This window comes from Podarcis bocagei, assembly GCF_964188305.1.
Source record: "Podarcis bocagei genome assembly, chromosome: 2".
In the NCBI taxonomy this organism is placed as follows: domain Eukaryota; kingdom Metazoa; phylum Chordata; class Lepidosauria; order Squamata; family Lacertidae; genus Podarcis; species Podarcis bocagei.
This window is the reverse complement of record NC_138126.1, coordinates 71235789-71253975: the sequence shown is the minus strand read 5'-3', so window position 1 is coordinate 71253975 and position 18187 is coordinate 71235789. Positions and strand designations below refer to the sequence as shown.

The following is an 18187-nucleotide window of genomic DNA, read 5'->3' as shown; positions in this document are numbered from 1 at the left end:
TATTATAAATAATGAAATATCAATGTGCTTCATTTTGGGCTGGACAATGTTTGTGAAGTGTAAAGCCCCCGCCCCCGCCACCATTACTTGTTTGCAAAACTATCATGAAAGAAAATAGTGAGGGTAGTTGAATTCATCCATTGCTACAATGCCTTCTATTTTGGATTCTTCCCTTTCACCCATTCCCACAACCCTTCTGAGTAATACCCTTCCCCACCCTCTCACTATATATAAAGGTCTGGTAACTTCTTTTTCAGTGTATCTGAAGAAGCATGCATGCACACATAAGCTCATACCAAGAACAAATTTAGTTGGTCTCTAAGGTGCTACTGGACTATATCTATCTATCTATCTATCTATCTATCTATCTATCTATCTATCTATCTATCTATCTATCTATCTATCATCTATCTATCTATCTATCTATCTATCATCTATCATCTATCTATCTATCTATCATCTATCTATCTATCTATCTATCATCTATCTATCATCTCTATCATCTATCTATCTATCTATCTATCTATCTATCTATCTATCTATCTATTGCTACTGCATCAGACCAACACGGCTACCTACCTGAATCTGTGTCACACAGATTCTCTGTGTTCCACCAGATTTCTGTTATGCCAACTATGTCAATGCTGTCTCCACACAGATGCTACTTAACAGGCCTATTTTTTTTAAAGGGAATTTGTTTATTTGTGGGGTGGGTGGAACAAGGTACATTGCAGCAACTAAGAGGAGTGACCTTCAATGGCAGCCTATAGAGGAATAACATCACTACTTTTGATTTCCTTCCTTCCCACCTCTCACGTACAAAGATGTGGCAGGAGATTCGTCTTGCCCAAGTGGCCATTTGCCATTTGATCGAAGCCTGTGGAGACTCCTTTGTGCTTCAGAAGAAGGGAACAAACATGCTTGTTCTCTTGGGATGTTGAGGGGGATGTTTTTGAAGGCTGGCACATTCCATTCCTGGGTGGGTACAAAGATAACATGATCTCTGAGGCATTGCCTTCCTCCCCTCACCCAAGTTTGCCCAGAGCTTAAAGACTTACATCTGCCACCGTCCCTTGCCCCACAAAAGAGGTAGAAGGCTTTTCACAGAATGAACTGCTTAGGGTGGATTTCTCCCACAATACTAGATGACCATCTCCCCATCACTCAGCAGATCTATTTTGGGAGCAGGGTGGGTGGCAAGGGATGATCCATATTTCCATTTTGGCACTGGGCTGGGTGTACTAGTTTCAACCCATGGTTAGGATAATTGTTCCGCACCTGCTGGTCTTCTGCACATTCCCCTACCTGTGGCAGTGCTGCCACCAGGGAAAGTTTGGTGGGCCTGATCAGGTCCTTGAGGTGGCAGTTCCAACCACCAGCCCCTGGGATGTGTGGTCCAGTGAACTAATATCCTGGATAAGCTTAAGTATTTCATTCTGTGATAGGTCTTCTACTCCTTTTGCTGAAAAGACCACAAGTCATTAAGGGCTGGGCTAGCTTATGGAGATGGGGTGGGGTGGGGGGAGGAGATGCCATGGAGCACCTGTGACCTCTGTACTTGCCCAGGAAGGGAATGTGCCAGCCTTGAACACCCCCTCAAGAACATCCCCCTCAACAACCCAAGAGAACAAGCATGTTTGTTCCCTTCTTCTGAAGCACAAAGGAGACTCCACCTTGTTCCACACCACAAATAAAACTAATTCCCTTCAAAAATAACCCTGTTGCTCCCACTCTGTTCTTCCCTTTTGCATAAGTTGCTGAGTGGGATGTGCTTTGAAGACATTTGGAGGCAGATATTTAAACTGGGCTGCTGCAACCCTGGACCATCATTCTCTCCCCCTGCACACGGTGTTCACGGTAAGAGCAGGAGAGAACCAGCTCCAGGATGATTGCTGTGCTGCTGGTGGTGTTTGGACTGACCCCTGTCAACATATTTCCTGTCAGTGCTGACATCCCTGTGTACCCGAATTTTGACCCCCAAAAGGTAAGACGTTTACAGATGGGACTTGCAACCTGTGGAAATGAGTGATGTTTCCCCTTTCCCCTCTGACCTTGCTTCTCTTAGGACTCTGGATAGGACACCTGAGCAGCTTTGCTCTTGAGTAAATAATAATAACAATAATAATAATAATAATAATAATAATAATAATAATAATAATAATAATAATAATATTTATACCCTGGCCACTCTGGCCAAGGACTGGGCTCAGAGCGGCTAACAACAAGAATATAAAACATTAATATAATATTAGGCAGGGAATAAAAATATTCTAAAATCAATGAGCTAGAGTAAATCCAATCAGATGGCAAACGGCAGATTAGGGTTGTTGATCTTGAATGCTCACAGTAAAGGCCCTGTTGCTTTTGGGTCCCCCTTCTCCTCTCGCCCAGGCCCACAAACTTGGCTATCAGCAGATTAATGGCTGCCTGATTTTGATTTGTGCTTCTAGCTCTGGTAGGAAAATTACAGAGATGAGGTGGGTTGCTTTATATCAGGCACGTCCAACTCCCCAGAGACTGCAATGTACTCCCAGGATAAAATAACTGGCACTAATCTATGCATTGTCATTGGAGGGAGGAGGAGTGTGTGGGGGGGTTGGGGGGTTGGCCAGTGTTGTTGAGCATTTTTTTGGGGGGGGGATGACAAAAAATGCACAACAGAAAGTGCAGCACTGAAAATTGAACGCAGCGCTACAACCAACATTACTTTCGCAGTCAACCGACCGGACGTTGCGATTTTATATATTTAAACCTATCACCTTTCGCTGCCCCCTAAAATGTCAATCAAAATTCTTCTGTTTTAGACTGTTGGGAAGTGGCACCCCATCGGGATAGCTTCCAAGTTGCCTGAGTTGACTGAGTATGAGCAGAAAATATCACCAATGGACCACACGGTGGAGGTTTCGGATGGCGATATGACACTCACCGCTAATTATATGTCGTTAGTACCTTACAACTGATACCTCTCCTCCCATCATGCATTTTTTTAAAAAAGATATTTATTAAAATTTCCAAAATATTACAAAATGAAAAAAGAAAAAAGAAAAATAAAAAAACCAGTTAAAAACAACTCCATCTTTCCATTACTTATTTTTCATTATCTTATTTCCCGGACCTCCTCACGCCTCCCTTTTTTGTGTTCCAATTCAGTTTGTTAGTTCAGCAAATCCTTCCCCTCTTTATTTATCCTAATCTTTAATCTTAAAATATTGTAACATTATATTTTTACCTATTAATAATCCATTTTTCATATTCCCTTATAATATTACAGCTAAAAACCACTTAATTTCTATCCAACATCATTCTAACATTCATTGATTTTACAATATTTCTGTAAATAGTCTTTAAACTTTTTCCAATCTTCTTCCACCGACTCTTCTCCCTGGTCTCAGATTGTGCCAGTCATTTCCGCCAATTCCATATAGTCCATCACCTTCATCTGCCATTCTTCCAGAGTGGGTAAATCTTGAGTCTTCCAATACTTTGCAATAAGTATTCTTGCTGCTGTTGTGGCGTACATAAAAAAAGTTCTATCCTTCTTTAACACCAATTGGCCGACTATGCCCAGGAGAAAGGCCTCTGGTTTCTTCAGGAAGGTATATTTAAATACCTTTTTCATTTCGTTATAAATCATCTCCCAGAAAGCCTTAATCCTTGGGCACATCCACCAAAGGTGAAAGAATGTACCTTCAGTTTCTTTACATTTCCAACATTTATTGTCAGGCAAGTGATAAATTTTTGCAAGCTTGACTGGGGTCATGTACCACCTGTATATCATTTTCATAATATTCTCTCTTAAGGCATTGCATGCCGTGAACTTCATACCTGTGGTCCATAACTGTTCCCAGTCAGCCATCATAATGTTATGTCCAACATCTTGTGCCCATTTAATCATAGCAGATTTCACAGTTTCATCCTGAGTATTCCATTTCAACAGCAAATTATACATCCTTGAAAAAATCTTAGTTTTGGGATCCAACAGTTCTGTTTCCAATTTAGATTTTTCCACCTGGAATCCATTTTTTTTTGGTCCAAATTGTATGCCTCCATTATTTGATAATAATGAAGCCAGTCTCGCACTTTATTTTTAAATTTTTCAAAACTCTGCAATTTCAATTTGTCTCCCTCTTGTTCCAAAATTTCCCAGTATTTCGGCCATTTGGCCTCCATATTGAGCTTTTTCTGAGCTTTCGCTTCCATCGGTGACAGCCACCTTGGGGTTTTATTTTCAAATAAGTCCTTATATCTTATCCAAACATTAAACAATGCTTTCTTGACAATATGATTTTTAAATGCTTTATGTGCTTTGACCTTGTCATACCATAAATATGCATGCCATCCAAATACATTGTTAAAACCTTCTAAGCCCAAGATGTCTGTGTTTTCAAGAAGCAGCCATTCTTTCAACCAGCAAAAAGCTGCTGATTCATAATAAAGTTTAAGGTCTGGCAGGGCAAATCCGCCTCTTTCCTTTGCATCCGTTAATATTTTAAATTTTATTCTAGGCTTCTTGCCCTGCCAGACAAATCTAGAGATATCTCTCTGCCACTTCTTGAAACAGTCCATTTTGTCCAAAATTTGCAATGTTTGAAACAAAAATAACATTCTAGGCAATACATTCATTTTTATCACAGCAATACGGCCTAGCAGTGAGAGCTTCAAATTTGACCAAATTTCTAAGTCTTTTTTCACTTCCGTCCAACATTTTTCATAATTGTCTTTAAATAAGTTCCCATTTTTAGCTGTCATATTAATCCCAATATATTTCACTTTCTTAACCACTGTTAGACCTGTCTCATTCTGAAACCTGTCTCTTTCAATCGCCGTTAAATTTTTCTCTAAAACCTTTGTTTTTAACTTATTCAGTTTAAATCCTGCAACTTGACCAAATTCTTGGATCAGTTCCAAAACTCTTTTAGTACTAGATTCTGGCTCCTGTAATGTCAATACTAGATCGTCTGCAAAAGCTCTCAATTTATACTGTCTAGCTCCAACTTGTATACCTTTAACCAACTGGTCCCTTCTAATCATATTCAACAAAACCTCCAGGACTGATATAAAAAGCAATAGGGAAATTGGGCAGCCTTGTCGTGTCCCTTTTTCTATCTTAATTTCCTCCGTCACCTCATTATTAACAATTAACTTAGCTTTTTGTTCAGAATAAATTGCACCTATACCATTTTCAAATCCTTCACCCACCCCCATCCCCTGTAAGTTCTTCTTCAGAAAACTCCAAGAGATATTATCAAAAGCTTTCTCCGCGTCCACAAATATCAAAACTGCCTTAGTGTTAATATTCACTTCTAGTTTTTCCAAAATATTAATTATATTCCTCAAATTATCAGACAAGTGTCTACCCGGGAGAAAGTCTGCTTGGTCTTTATGAATCTCTTCCATCAACACTTTTTTTCAATCTCTTGGCTAAAATATCTGCAAAAATTTTGTAATCCACATTAAGTAATGATATGGGGCGGTAGTTCTTAAGCTGAGTCTTTTCAGTCTCTGTTTTTGGTATAAGTGTAATATACGCTTCTTTCCACGACTCTGGTGCCCTTTTCCCTTCCAATATTTCATTACAGACTCCCTTTAAAGGCTGTACTAACCACTCCTTTAAAGATCTATAGTATCTAGAAGTCAGCCCATCTGGTCCTGGAGATTTGCCTAATTGCATGTTCTGAATGGCACCTTCTACTTCCTGTTCAGATATTTTATAGTTCAACATTAATTTACTTTCTTGAGAGATTTTTTGTAATCCATTTGTCTTCAAAAATCGATCTATATCAATTTCTTTCTGTGGTCCTTGTGTATATAATTGTTTAAAGTACCTCTGGAAACAGTTTCTGATCTCGGCTGGGTTCTGTATGTTCTTTCCTTCCACTTCTAAATTTATAATAGTATTTAGTTTTTGTCTTTTTTTCATTTGCCAAGCCAACAATTTCCCACATTTATTAGCTGATTCAAATGTTTTTTGTCTCATTTGTTTAATTTTCCATTCTATTTCCTGATTCATCATTTTCATATATTGTACTTGATATAACATTATTTCTCTCAAAATCTCCTGCGATTTTGGTTTTGCTCTCAATTTCTTCTCACTTTCTTTTATTTTCTCCAAAATTTTGTCTTTCTTCTCATTTTGACTTCTCTTCTTTATTGCATTCTGTTGTATCAGGAACCCTCTCATGACCGCTTTGCTTGCGTCCCAGATTACTCTTTTTTCAACATTAGTGTTCATATTTATCTCAAAATAGTCTCTCAAGGTTTTGGGGGCCTTCTTGATCACGTCTTCATCTCTAAATAAGGAGTCATTCATCCTCCATCTGAAGGAGCCAGTTGCTATTAGTTTCATCTCCATCCTTACAGCATTGTGGTCAGAGCAGGTTTTTGGACAAATTTCCGCTTTTTTATCTTTGGTGCCATTCCTCTAGTTACCCATATTTGGTCAATTCTAGTCCATGTCATCTTGGCTTCAGAAAAGAAGGTTCCCTCTCTTCCCAGGGGATTCTTTTTTCTCCAAATGTCAACTAAGTCCAAGTTATCTGTCAACTCAAAAAATGTTTTCGGTAGTCTTACCATCCTTGGTGACTACCTGTCTTTGTGCCTTATCCATGTTTGTAGATACCACTCCATTCATATCCCCCATCAAGATCAAATTGTAATCCAAATAGTCCAATAAGGTCTCATGCAACTTTTTAAAGAATTTCCCCGCATTCGGTGCATAAACTCCTACTATCAAAAACTTCTCTCCTTGTATTTGAATTTCAATTGCCACAAATCTTCCTTGATCGTCTTTAAAGATAAATTTCGGTGATAATCTCTCCTTTGCATAAATCACTACTCCTCTTTTTTTAACTTTATCAGATGAAATAAACTCCTGTCCCAATCTCTTATTAATCAATACTTTTCTGTGTAGCCTTATCACGTGTGTTTCCTGTAAACAAATCAAATCCAATTGTTCCTTTTTTAATAAATGAAAAACACTTTTCCTTTTCTGAGGAGAGTTGAGGCCATTACAATTCCAACTTAATAGTTGCAGAGCCATGATGTAATTACTTTGCTTTACCTCCAACTGCACCAAGCATTTGTTCTTGTTCTGTCGGTGGTGTCACTTTCTCTGAACCATGCAATATAAACGATAAATTTGCTATGTCTAATATTCCTCTTTCCAGTGCTTTTGGCTCTTCTTCAGATTCCACTTCTTTCTGTAAGTCTTCTCCGTGATCTTTCAGAAATCTATCTTTATCGTCAACTGATCTTATTTTTATCTTTCTTCCTTTGTATTTAAAAGACAGGCCTTGGGGAAATTCCCACATGAAGATGATTCTATTACTTCTCAACAGGGCAACCAAATCTCCGTAATTAAACCTTAAATCCAAAAGATGTTTTGGAATGTCCTTAAATATCTCCACACTTGACTGGTGTATTTCCAAAGTCTTTTGGAAATGCAGATTCAAGATTTTGTCTCTCTCCTCTTTTGTTCAAAGGGTAATCAAACAGTCTCTCACCTTGTTCTTCTTTCCTCCTCTTCCAAGCCTGAATGCACTCACTATCTTAAATTCTTCCTTTCCCAAATCCAGTTGCCAGAAATCTGCAAATTCCTGCGTAAGAAAGTCAATCAAATTATCTTTCTCAAGTTCTGGTACAGCCCTGATTCTCAAATTCATTTGTTTTTCCTTCAATTCAGTCACAGACAACATCAACCTATGATCCTCAAGTTGCCTGTATATCGTTGGTATCTTCTCTTCAGTAGCAGTTGCTATATCCTTTGCTTCCTCAGCTGTCTTTCGGGTCAAAAGTAGATTCCTGTAACAATTTCTCAATAGTCTCTGTATTGGTATTCACCTTCTGTCCCAAGTTATTAATACTTGTAGTATTTTGATCAATTTTAACTGATGCTTCAGCTACTTGTTTATTCGTTTCAGCTACTTGTTATTTGTTTCAGCTACTTGTTTACTCAGGTTTTCCAAAGATTCATTAATTTTTCCTAGTGCCAGAGCTACAACGTCTTCAGAAGACATCCATTTTTGTTTAACTTGTGCAGGTGCAGCCCCTGATAATCCAGATGGTCCAGAAGGACCAGATGTTGATGCTCTCCGCTGTGACCCAGTATCTGTACAAAAGGATCTGCCAGACCTCGTAGTTTTTTCCTGAAGCAACTCTATCTTTCCTCTTCCATCTGCCATAACACTCCAGTTAGAATCCAAGGTCACTCCCATGGCTAAGATTTGTTTTGAAATGGAAAATTCCCCTGGCCCAGTTGTTATTGTAACAATGTCAATCCTCCTCTAGGGGGACAAAGTAACAGTCAGAACTTGTAGCTTTAAAGAAAAAATAACCTTTTTAAATCCCCCAGTTCACAAAAAGACAACAGTTTCAATTGCGCTTAATCTCCAGGAGAAGTCCAGAAACACTGTATCTCTCTTGCAGAGTTAGCTGTCAACAGTACTCTATTTACCAGTGGTGCTTTTCACAAAACAGCATTCCTATTGTCCCTGGGTAGTCCGTTCCCAGGATCTAAGCGGTGGATTTTAGCTTCCTTTCCTCTCTTTTTTTTGCAGAAAGATACAGTTCAAACCTTTCCCCCCTTCTCTCCTGCAATCCGGAGGGGAGATCGTTTATCTGATGTTAGGATTTGAGTCTTTTTCGAACGTCTTTCAAAGTTTCCGCTTACAGTCTCTTTGCTTTGATCTGTTTACAAGAAACGGAAGACGGACTTCCTGTTTATGCCTCCCCGCTTCGGTGCCAAATTAATTATTTTCTCCCTTTAAATCCAATTTTATCCTACTCACGGGTTGTTGCTTTTAAGACCAAATTGTCCCAGGAAAAAGTCAGCACTCTCCGATAACGGCTGTGCGGCTTCACCCCGCAGAAGAAGCAATCGACTCTCAGCACCGCGCCGCTCACCCCATTTTGCTCTGGAGCCCGTAAAAGGGTTCCTTCGCAAATTGGGGGAGCGCAAAGGGTGCCCGCCGAGTCCCACGTTCACAGGCTTCACCCGCCTGTGATTTTTGGAGGGTCCCCGCTTCGCCGCAGCGGTAAGACCCCGATCCCGCGGAGCTGATCCCTCAGAAGATGAGAGGGAATCCGCCATTACCGATGGCACTAACCCGGAAGTCCCCTCTCCTCCCATCATGCATAGGCTGGGGATTGAACCGGGGTCCTTATACATGCAAAGCAGGTGCTCTGCCACTGAGCCACAGCCCTGATTTCCCCTGAAATCATTTTGAGATGCTTTGGAAAGGGCATAAATTTTCTGGCACTGCCAGTCAGTGTAGACAATATTGAGCTGGATGGAGCAATGTCCAGATTTTGTACAGAGCTGCTGCTTAGGGAAGACCACATGTTTCCCATCCTGTATGACCTCTCTTTTTTGTGTGTGTCTTGTTTTATCTTAATATATCATAACGAGCCACTTAGCTTGGGCATAGTGATATAAATAAAACATAGCTGGAATGCCAATGGAGACATTGAGTAATCCTGTGGAAACCATTTGATAATGTAGAGGCCTCCAAAAAGGCCTGTTCATTTTGAAAGCATTGATAGCAACAGGGTGCCGTTCCTCTTGACACTCTGGCTATCCTTCCCTCTGGTAAAGTCTAAGGCATCTTACTGGTAATGTATTCTTCCATCAGTGGCTCTGACACCCTAAAAAATACACGTGGGGAAGCAAGGCAGAAGCAGGCTGGGTATCTGGTTTTTTTTTTGTTTTTTTTTTATAATCATATTTATTAGCATTTCCAATAATAACAGAATAAGAAAAATAGAGAAGATAAAGAAAAGAAAGAAAAAGAAAGACAAATTTACATTCTTGCTTTCATAACCTTCTTTCCAGGACTCCCTCCTTCCCCTCCCGACCATATTCCCCTTTCCCTAGGTTGGTTCCACAAGCTCTCATTCCCAATTAAAACCTAATATGTTTAACCCTTTAGCCAATTTAAATTTATACAATCTTACCATCACTCCTCATCTTTAACAGAAATAGAAAAAAGATTTCCCCCCAAGATCTGCCCCAATTTCCTTCCACGAATTCCCCCCTTTTTTAAAGAAAACATGTTAAATCAAGATACCAAAGTTATATAAAGAAATAGAAGATAAAAGATATAAGAAGATTCAAAAAGTTGGTTACATAGCCTTCGGATTCCAAGATTCCCCCTCCCTTCCCCGGTTTGAATTCCCCATGTCCATCAGTCTGTGTGTTATCGGCCTGGAGGTCTCAAGTCCACAGCCAAATTTTTCTCATTCCACCTTGCCGGTTTTCTTTAAATTTATTTGTTTTATTGATGTTTAACTTCAAAAATCCAGTCTAATAGAGGCCTTTAGTTTCCTTGGTCTTTGTTGCTCCTCCCATTGTTCTTTCCGTGTCGTAGTTGGTCCTTTGTTCTTTTTATTCCTTACTTTCTCAGGTTTCTTGTCTTGTTCAGCTGCTAAAACGTTCTTATTCCAAAATCTAGTATCTCTACAGAGGTTTGTTATTCAGGAACAAAAACTTACGTCCAGTCCCTTCCTTTCTTCAATAGAAAATTCTATTGTCTCCTTTTAATATAAACACCTCTGTAGACAAAATAGTATTTCAGTTTTGCAGCTTTCCCAGAAGATAAGACCTGTGCACATCCCAGAGTAGTTTCCCACATACGACCGCTTGTAATGTCCCGAAAGCCCTCTAGGGGGATTGCAGTAACTTTGTATCCTCTAATCCAAAAGTCAAATTGTTGTTTCTTTTTTCCCCCAACAGTTTGTATCCATATTATGTCAAATTGTAACAGAATTAACCAGCAAAATACTTGTAACAAAGTCCTCTTTATATTCTCAAGATTTGACAGCTACTTTGACAGCTGTCAAATTCTCCGTCTCTCTTCGCCAGGTTCTACGAATCGCCCCGGTTCCCAGGGGGGGTTGCCTTTTCCTCTCACCCTCCACTTTTCTCCTCCAGCACAATTCTTGTAATTTCGCATCGTGGAATTAATAATTTTTATCAGCAATAAACTTCTGGATCGATCTTGGTTACCCAGTCCTTGTTTTAGCATGTTTACAATCAGGGGGGGACTGACTTCCTTTTTAGATCGCCCCCGCTCATGCCGAATCCGAAAAAAAAATTCTTTTTTTCTCCTTTTATACCCGGTTACCCAATTACTCACGGGTTGTTGTTAAAAGTCCGAATTTCCAATGGAAGAAGCCAGCGCTCTCCGTCGAATGGCATGCGGCTGCGCTCGGCAGGGGAAGCGGAGGACTCACAGCACCACACCGCTCCCCGGCACCCGATCCGAAGCCTTTAAAAAGGCTCCTTCACGAGTCGGGAGGGCGCTATCGGTGCCAGCCAAGTCACCATGTCCACGGGCTCCGTGCCCGTGGTTTTTAAGGGTCCCCGCGTCGCCGGCGCGGTAGGACCCAGCCCCTGCCGAGCAGACTCCCTCCGGAGCTCGGAGGGAGTCCGCCATTCGGCGATGGCGCCAACCCGGAAGTCTCTGGGTATCTGGTTTTGAAGTGCTTTCACTTAGCTCTCTTTTCCAGGGATGGTGTCTGCAAACAATCAGTTCTTCTGTTAAAGCACACTGACAAACCTGGTGTATTCGAATTTCCTGGTAAATATGACTACCATGAGCCACACTTTTACACGATGAAAAAGTATGTTTTGTGATCGGAAGATCCAGATGCTGTGATTTGGGCAAATGTTCAAACATCTGTTCTTTTTCCCATTTACATTTTCCCATTTCTTTCGAGTGCAAAATCGAGTTATGAGGGGGAGAGCAGTGCAATCACTCACCCACCAATAAGGTTGTTTATTTTAGGAAATACATAACTTGCCTAGAAAAAGGTTACTAGGTCTAGCCAGTGCTTTTTTTCTGGGGGGACACAGGGGTACACATACCCTTAAACATTTTGTCAATCTAAGTTTGGCCTCACTGAGGGGGCAGTATTTCAATATGAGTAGGAATATGAGAGGACCCCTAAACTTTTTTTTTTTGAAAGAAAGCACTGGGTCTCACTAAACCTCGGCAGCCTAGAGAAAACAAAGGCAGCCATGCTTGCTCCATAGTTCTTTCACAAGATCGTTCCAAGCTGATCTCTCATCTTGAGATTCAAGAGAGACGTGAGAGGAGGAGGAGGAGGTTGTAAAGAAGATGCAGCATAAGACTATCAGTCTAAATAACAAAGAGATAGGAAGGGCAAATGAGGAGTTAAAGGTAGGTAACAGTCTGGTTATGTGGAAGTCCTTTGCCCATCTTTACCTCATGCAAGCCCTTCTTTTGCAAGCTGATTTTCCCTCAGTTCAAACAAAACATATAAATATTTTTAAATCTCCATCTGCGTTTTGTGATCTGACAGCAAAAGAGCAGTATATGAAGGTTGGTAAAAGAAACATCATAGTACAGTGGTACCTCGGGTTAAGAACTTAATTCGTTCGGGAGGTCTGTTCTTAACCTGAAACTGTTCTTAACCTGAGGTACCACCTTAGCTAATGCGGTCTCCTGCTCCCGTCACATCACTGCCACGTGATTTCTGTTCTCATCCTGAAGAAGAGTTCTTGACCCGATGTACTATTTCTGTCTTAGTGGAGTCTGTAACCTGAAGCATCTGTAACCTGAGGTACCGCTGTAACAGGAAACTGCCAAAAACTATTTGTCCGTTTGCCTGAGTTTGACCCACTCAGACTGACGGTGGCTCTTTCCATCCCAGTGTCAGAAGTCTCTTTCCATCCCAGTGACAGGATCCTTTCAAGTTGCACAACATCAGGAATTGAACCAGGGACATTCCACATGCAAAGGAAGTGATTTACCCCCTGAGTTATGGTTCATGGCAGATGGTTAAACCAGTGTTTCCCAACCGGTGTTCAGCGGCACACTAGTGTGCCGTGAGACGTTGGCTGGTGTGCCGTGGGAGGGAGGCGGGCGAGTCGGGCGGTGAGAGGCGGCGGCGGCGAGGATCCGCGTCGAGCCGGGGGCGGCTCCGCGGTGGTGGTGCTGAGGTTTCTCTCTCCATTCTCCCCTCACACACACACACACACACAGGAAATAACACAGGATCAGCTGACAGGACCCGGCCAATGGGGCGGCGGCGGGGCAGCGCGTGCAAAAGGGAGGAGTGTGAGACAGCGGACGAGGAGGAGGCCGGCATGTCCGGGCAGCAGCAGCAACAACAGCAGCAGCAACTCCCGGCGACGGCTCCTCAAGCCCCGGGCAACCCTACTCCTTCACCGGCCTCGGCCGCCCTCCTGCTCCACCCGCCGCCGCCTCCCCCACCGCCGCCGGCCACCTCGGCCCCGCCGCCGCCCCCTTCTCCGCCCGCTATCGCCGCCACCACCACAACAGCCGCCGCCGCCTCAGCTGCCGCCTCAGTCCCTCGCTTTGCTGCCTCCTCCCCCCCCACCCCCAAAGCTTGGAGGTTCCCCGGCAAGGGGGAGGGAAAAAAATTGAAAACTTACACTTTCGTGCGTCCCTCCCGGCGTGACGCTGCGCGCTGACGTCACGGGGCTGTAATGGTGGTGTGCCTCGAGATTTTTTTCATCAAACAAGTGTGCCTTTGCCCAAAAAAGGTTGGGAAACACTGGGTTAAACCAATGCCTCCACTTCCCTACTTAGGAGGATATGATTTGCCTTGTTGCCATCCAAAATTAATCTTGGGCTTTTCAAAATGGAAGACTCCTGCTTTCTCTTTTGATCTCTCCTCTGCTTAACCAGGAGGAACTTGAGTGTTTCACTCAAGGCTGCACAAGGGAGTTCTGGGTTACAGCTGGGATCTATGTTCTCAGACCTGGGGAGCAGTCTTTCCTTCTTTATCACAGAATCCCCGGCAGCCAGACAACTGATCTGTATAGTACTGGGAAGGGACTCTGTCACCCTACAATCTTTATCTTGCAACTGATCCTTTAAGCTGCCCTCATATATATCATCCCAGTCTGATTGGTTTTTTGGGGTGGGTGGGTGAATTAATCATTAGTTTGGTAATATTGTCCTCGATGAAGAGTGCTGGAGAACTTAAAAGTTGGCCAATCTTTCCTGACACTAGGATTGGCTGAAATAAATGTAATGCTCACCTAGAGGGTTTTATTATTTTTGAAATGGGCCAACACAGCTAGTTTTTGCTTTTCTAGTGAGGTTCTCCAAAGCCCTTGGGATGCCGCAGGAAAAGTTCTAGTTTAACAGAGCCAGGCAAACAACAACAACAACAACAACAATTTTATTACTTATATCCCGTCCATCTGACCGAGTTACCCCAGCCACTGTGGGCGGCTCTCAACAAAGTTAAGGAGGAGCAGAAGGGGTGGTGAGTTCTCACTGTCTGGAGCCTCTCTGCCACCTGCTTGCTCTTCTAGTCTCCAAACAGGGTCTCAGGTCCCCCCTCCTCCCTGCCACTTACAGTGGTAACTCTAGTTGTGGACACAATATGTTCCGGGGTGCCGTTTGCACCCTGAAAAGTCCGCAACTAGAGCGCTGCTTCTGTGCAAGCCTGGAGTGCACACGGCCATTGTGCGCATGTGCAAAGCGTGCAGAATGCATCTGCAACATGAAGCGAATGCAACATGAAGCGAACGCAACTAGAGGTATGACTGTATTGAGAAAGAGGCAGGGGGGGTGTCCTTCCTCAAAGCAAAGCCTTCTGGGGAAGGGGTTGAGAGAGTGTCCACATAATCATACATTTCCTATGGTAACTAGTCAACATTTACATTTAACTTTAGATTTTCAGCATAGTACTTGCAGCATTGGTCACAAAAACACCTTCCTTTTAGGAAGGACGCCCTTTTCTCTGACTGAAGAGCTGGAGGAGTCTGCCATGCCTAACACCATGGCTAAAAGAGGGGGAAAGTAAGACAGGGAGCAAGATGAAATGTGTGGGGGTGAAGGGAATGGTGGTTCCCACTGCCTGCTTTAGGGAGGGCAATCTGTGGCAGTGGGCCTGGGCAGGACACTTCTTAAGTCATGGAGATTCATCTCCCTTAAAATTCTGAAGACATATTAATGAGGGGGTGGGAGAAAGAATGATTAATTATGGTGACTAAGAGTGGCTGATCCCCATTTGCCTGCCCCCCCTCCACTAACAGCCAAGAAATGAGGAACTCACTTCCTTCAGTTGATATCTTGTGTTGTTTCCTATATAGATGGTATTACCCAAGTCATGGATATTGATTATGAAAAGTATGTCATTTCGCACAAGAAGAAATTAGAACATGAATCTATGTATCTGTCTGGTATGTGTTGTGGCAATGGATTTTATTTTTATTTATTAAATACAGCTCTTCACCCATAGATCTCAGAGCAGTTCACAACATAAAACAAACAAACCAATACCCCTCACTCCACCCTGTGGCATATCTGTGGTTCAGCAAAAAGGATGCTTATTAGTTAGTTAGTGTTGCTCTTTTTCAACTCACTCTTCAGCCACAAAGAAGTTACAAATCTCTCTCTCTCTCTCTCTCTCTCTCTCTCTCACACACACACACACACACACACACACACACACGCCCTAAAAGTCACAAAAGGAGAATGGGTTGGGAGGAGAGGAAAGAAGCAAACTCAGTTTCAAGTTCTGAGCTGCAAGTTTTTCTGTGGACCAGCCAGAGCAGGAAAAGTTCAAAGGAAGGAGGCAGAGCCAGTGCTGCTCCTCACTCTGCAGTGCTGAAGGAGTTGGCCCTGCCCTGCCTTTTCCATCTGTAGTATAGTTTGGTGGCTGGTGGAAGGTTTTGCCTAAAACATCTGGATGGATACCCTAAGTTTATGGGAGGATACCCTAAGTTCTGTTCAATCCAATTACGGCTCTAGTTAACATACAAAAATAGAATACAAAATTATTGAATATCTTTATCTATACTTATCTGGCTAATATACACCCCTTTTTTTCTTTTTTGCTGTCAACAGTCACCTATACTGTACAGAGTTAAAAAGAAGGAGGAAAACCTATTTAAAATCTTGACTACAATAATCTTCTAGAATAAAAAGTGGCAAATGGAATAATCAGCCCTTCCCGGGATGAAGGAATATCTTTTTTGGAAAAGGGGGTTGAACCCAAAAGAATGGCCACTTTAGCACTTCACATGAAGATAACAGGTGTCCCCAAAATAAAAGGAAACAGGGGGCTGCAATATTAACAATGATCCAGCAGAAAGAGCAGCTACCATAAAGCCTCCCACTAGCAAATAGGCACAGTGAGCACCTGTGTAGGCTTTCAGTTCCTTTAAGATCAGGCATGGACAAACTTGGCCCTCCAGATGTTTTGGGACTACAACTCCCATCATCCCTAGCTAGCAGGACCAGTGGTCATGGATGATGGGAATTGTAGCCCCAAAACCTCTAGAGGGCCAAGTTTGGCCAAGCCTGCTTAGAACCTCTTCTCTGGTTTCATGAAATGTGTGGGGGTTCTGTTCCTGACTGTCCAATGGACAATCCAGAGAAGATGTCAGGAAGAAGAGATTTTGGGTGCTCTATAGACATAAAACAGATATTTCAGCCTTTCTGGGAACAACAATTTACTCAACCTTTGCTTGTGTTTAAAGCTAGGGGATCGGAAGTGGGAGATGACATCAAAGAAAAATTCAAGAAATTAGCCTTGGAGCAAAACTATCCTGAGGCACACATCAAATACTTTGAGAACGTCGGTAAGGCAACCTGATCTCAATATTTTTTTATTGTAGGTGTGTATGAATGTCCCTGTGTGAAACAGAATCTGAGGAGCTATATTTAGTCTCAGAGAGATTCACAAATCTGGATCACCACTACAGTTTGAGTACAGTGGTACCTCATTTGCTGAATGCTTCAGAAGTTGAACATTTTGGTTTTTGCTGAAAACCTGGAAACAAATGGGCATCATCTGCCACTGATTCCAAATAAAGAAATACCTATGAGTTGCTCACATTTTCTTCCTTCTTACCACTTTCCCTGACACTCTTTTCTTCCTTTCTCCCACAGAACAATGCACTCCAAAAGCTGCTTAATAACCAGATACAGCATTTCTCCAGATATATTTGCAACATTGGTTAATAATCAGAAACACCCAATAATCATTAATCTTTCTGGATGGTGGAGATGATGATGACTACGGATCAATGCCTCTCACCACATTTCTAGCTTGTAGAAATTGATGCAAGTAGAACAACAACGTCTTTGGGTTCCTCTCTCTCCTGAAACTATTTTTAAAATAAAATAAATACATTGCTTAGATCTTGCACACTTTGTCAGAAGCATTATTGGAGGTCAAAATGGGAGAAGATAAACATATATGAACCTATCAAGCAGCCAAAGCACCTGCCCAGTGAGTGCTCAGCTGTAGAGGTTGCCAATATGGTTCTCTAACTTTGGCCATCCATGCCCATTGGCCAGGCTGACTGGGACTGATAGTACTGATGGATGGAGTTCAACAACCTATGAAGCTCACCATGTTGGCCACCACTTGTCTACTCTGCATTGGGAGTATCTCTCCAGAATCTTGGAATGAGAAAGGCTTTGCCCTTTAATTGTCAGTGTTCCACCCATTCTGAAAAGCCTTGGAATGAGAAATGTGGAAAGGGGAATGTGAGAAGGGTGAGAGAATATAAGTGAGAGGCTGGTTGTAATTCAAAAAAGACTGATGGAGAAAGGTGAGAAGAGAAACTGAGAGGGACAAAATAGCAGGGCAGAGAAGAAAAAGTGGAAGAGGAAATATAATAATAAAAGAATAATATAATGCACAACTGCCTAAGGCCTGGGCAAATATAGGTGTTTCAACCCCAATTCCTCTGGAGAGAGAAGGGTTTGGCAAATGACACAGCCAAGTGCCTGTGTTGCAACCCTCCATACCTGACTGGCTGCAGAAGCATTGCAATTAAATAATTTAAAGTGGATTGGTTACATCTTACTACAAATGCAAATTTCACCATTCCTTTCATTTGGTGCAGGGATTTTATTCTATGTAGAAACAGGAGTCAGCTTTTGCACCTACATATAAAAACACACCACTTTTATTTGTTCTCCAAAACATGGAGGGGAGGAAAAAAGAAAAAGTGGGACATTATCCTTCAAAATTCACACTGCTCTGAATTTTGCAATGCAGTTCTCTAGCCAAGCAATGTATATAGAAATGCATATATATTGGACGAAAGAGTGCAGAAAATGCATATCTTCATGAAAATAGCATGCAAAAATACACTATATAGGGGAAGTTGCTTGTAAAATTGTGTATATTGAGGGAAATTGTGTTCACAAGCTCAAATCACCGTATTTTT

General features: G+C 42.0%; 1 protein-coding gene across 1 annotated transcript; it reads left to right on the top strand.

Annotated features, from left to right (window-relative positions):
• Nucleotides 1-1808: 1808 nt before the first annotated feature.
• LOC308582485 (epididymal secretory protein 4-like) lies at nt 1809-17152 on the top strand. Its single transcript, XM_081185700.1, has 6 exons — nt 1809-1984; nt 2805-2941; nt 11506-11576; nt 15092-15181; nt 16484-16585; nt 16896-17152. Exons 1-6 carry the CDS (start codon nt 1886-1888, stop codon nt 16919-16921), a joined length of 525 nt encoding a protein of 174 aa, XP_081041826.1. The 5' UTR covers nt 1809-1885; the 3' UTR covers nt 16922-17152.
• Nucleotides 17153-18187: the final 1035 nt, after the last annotated feature.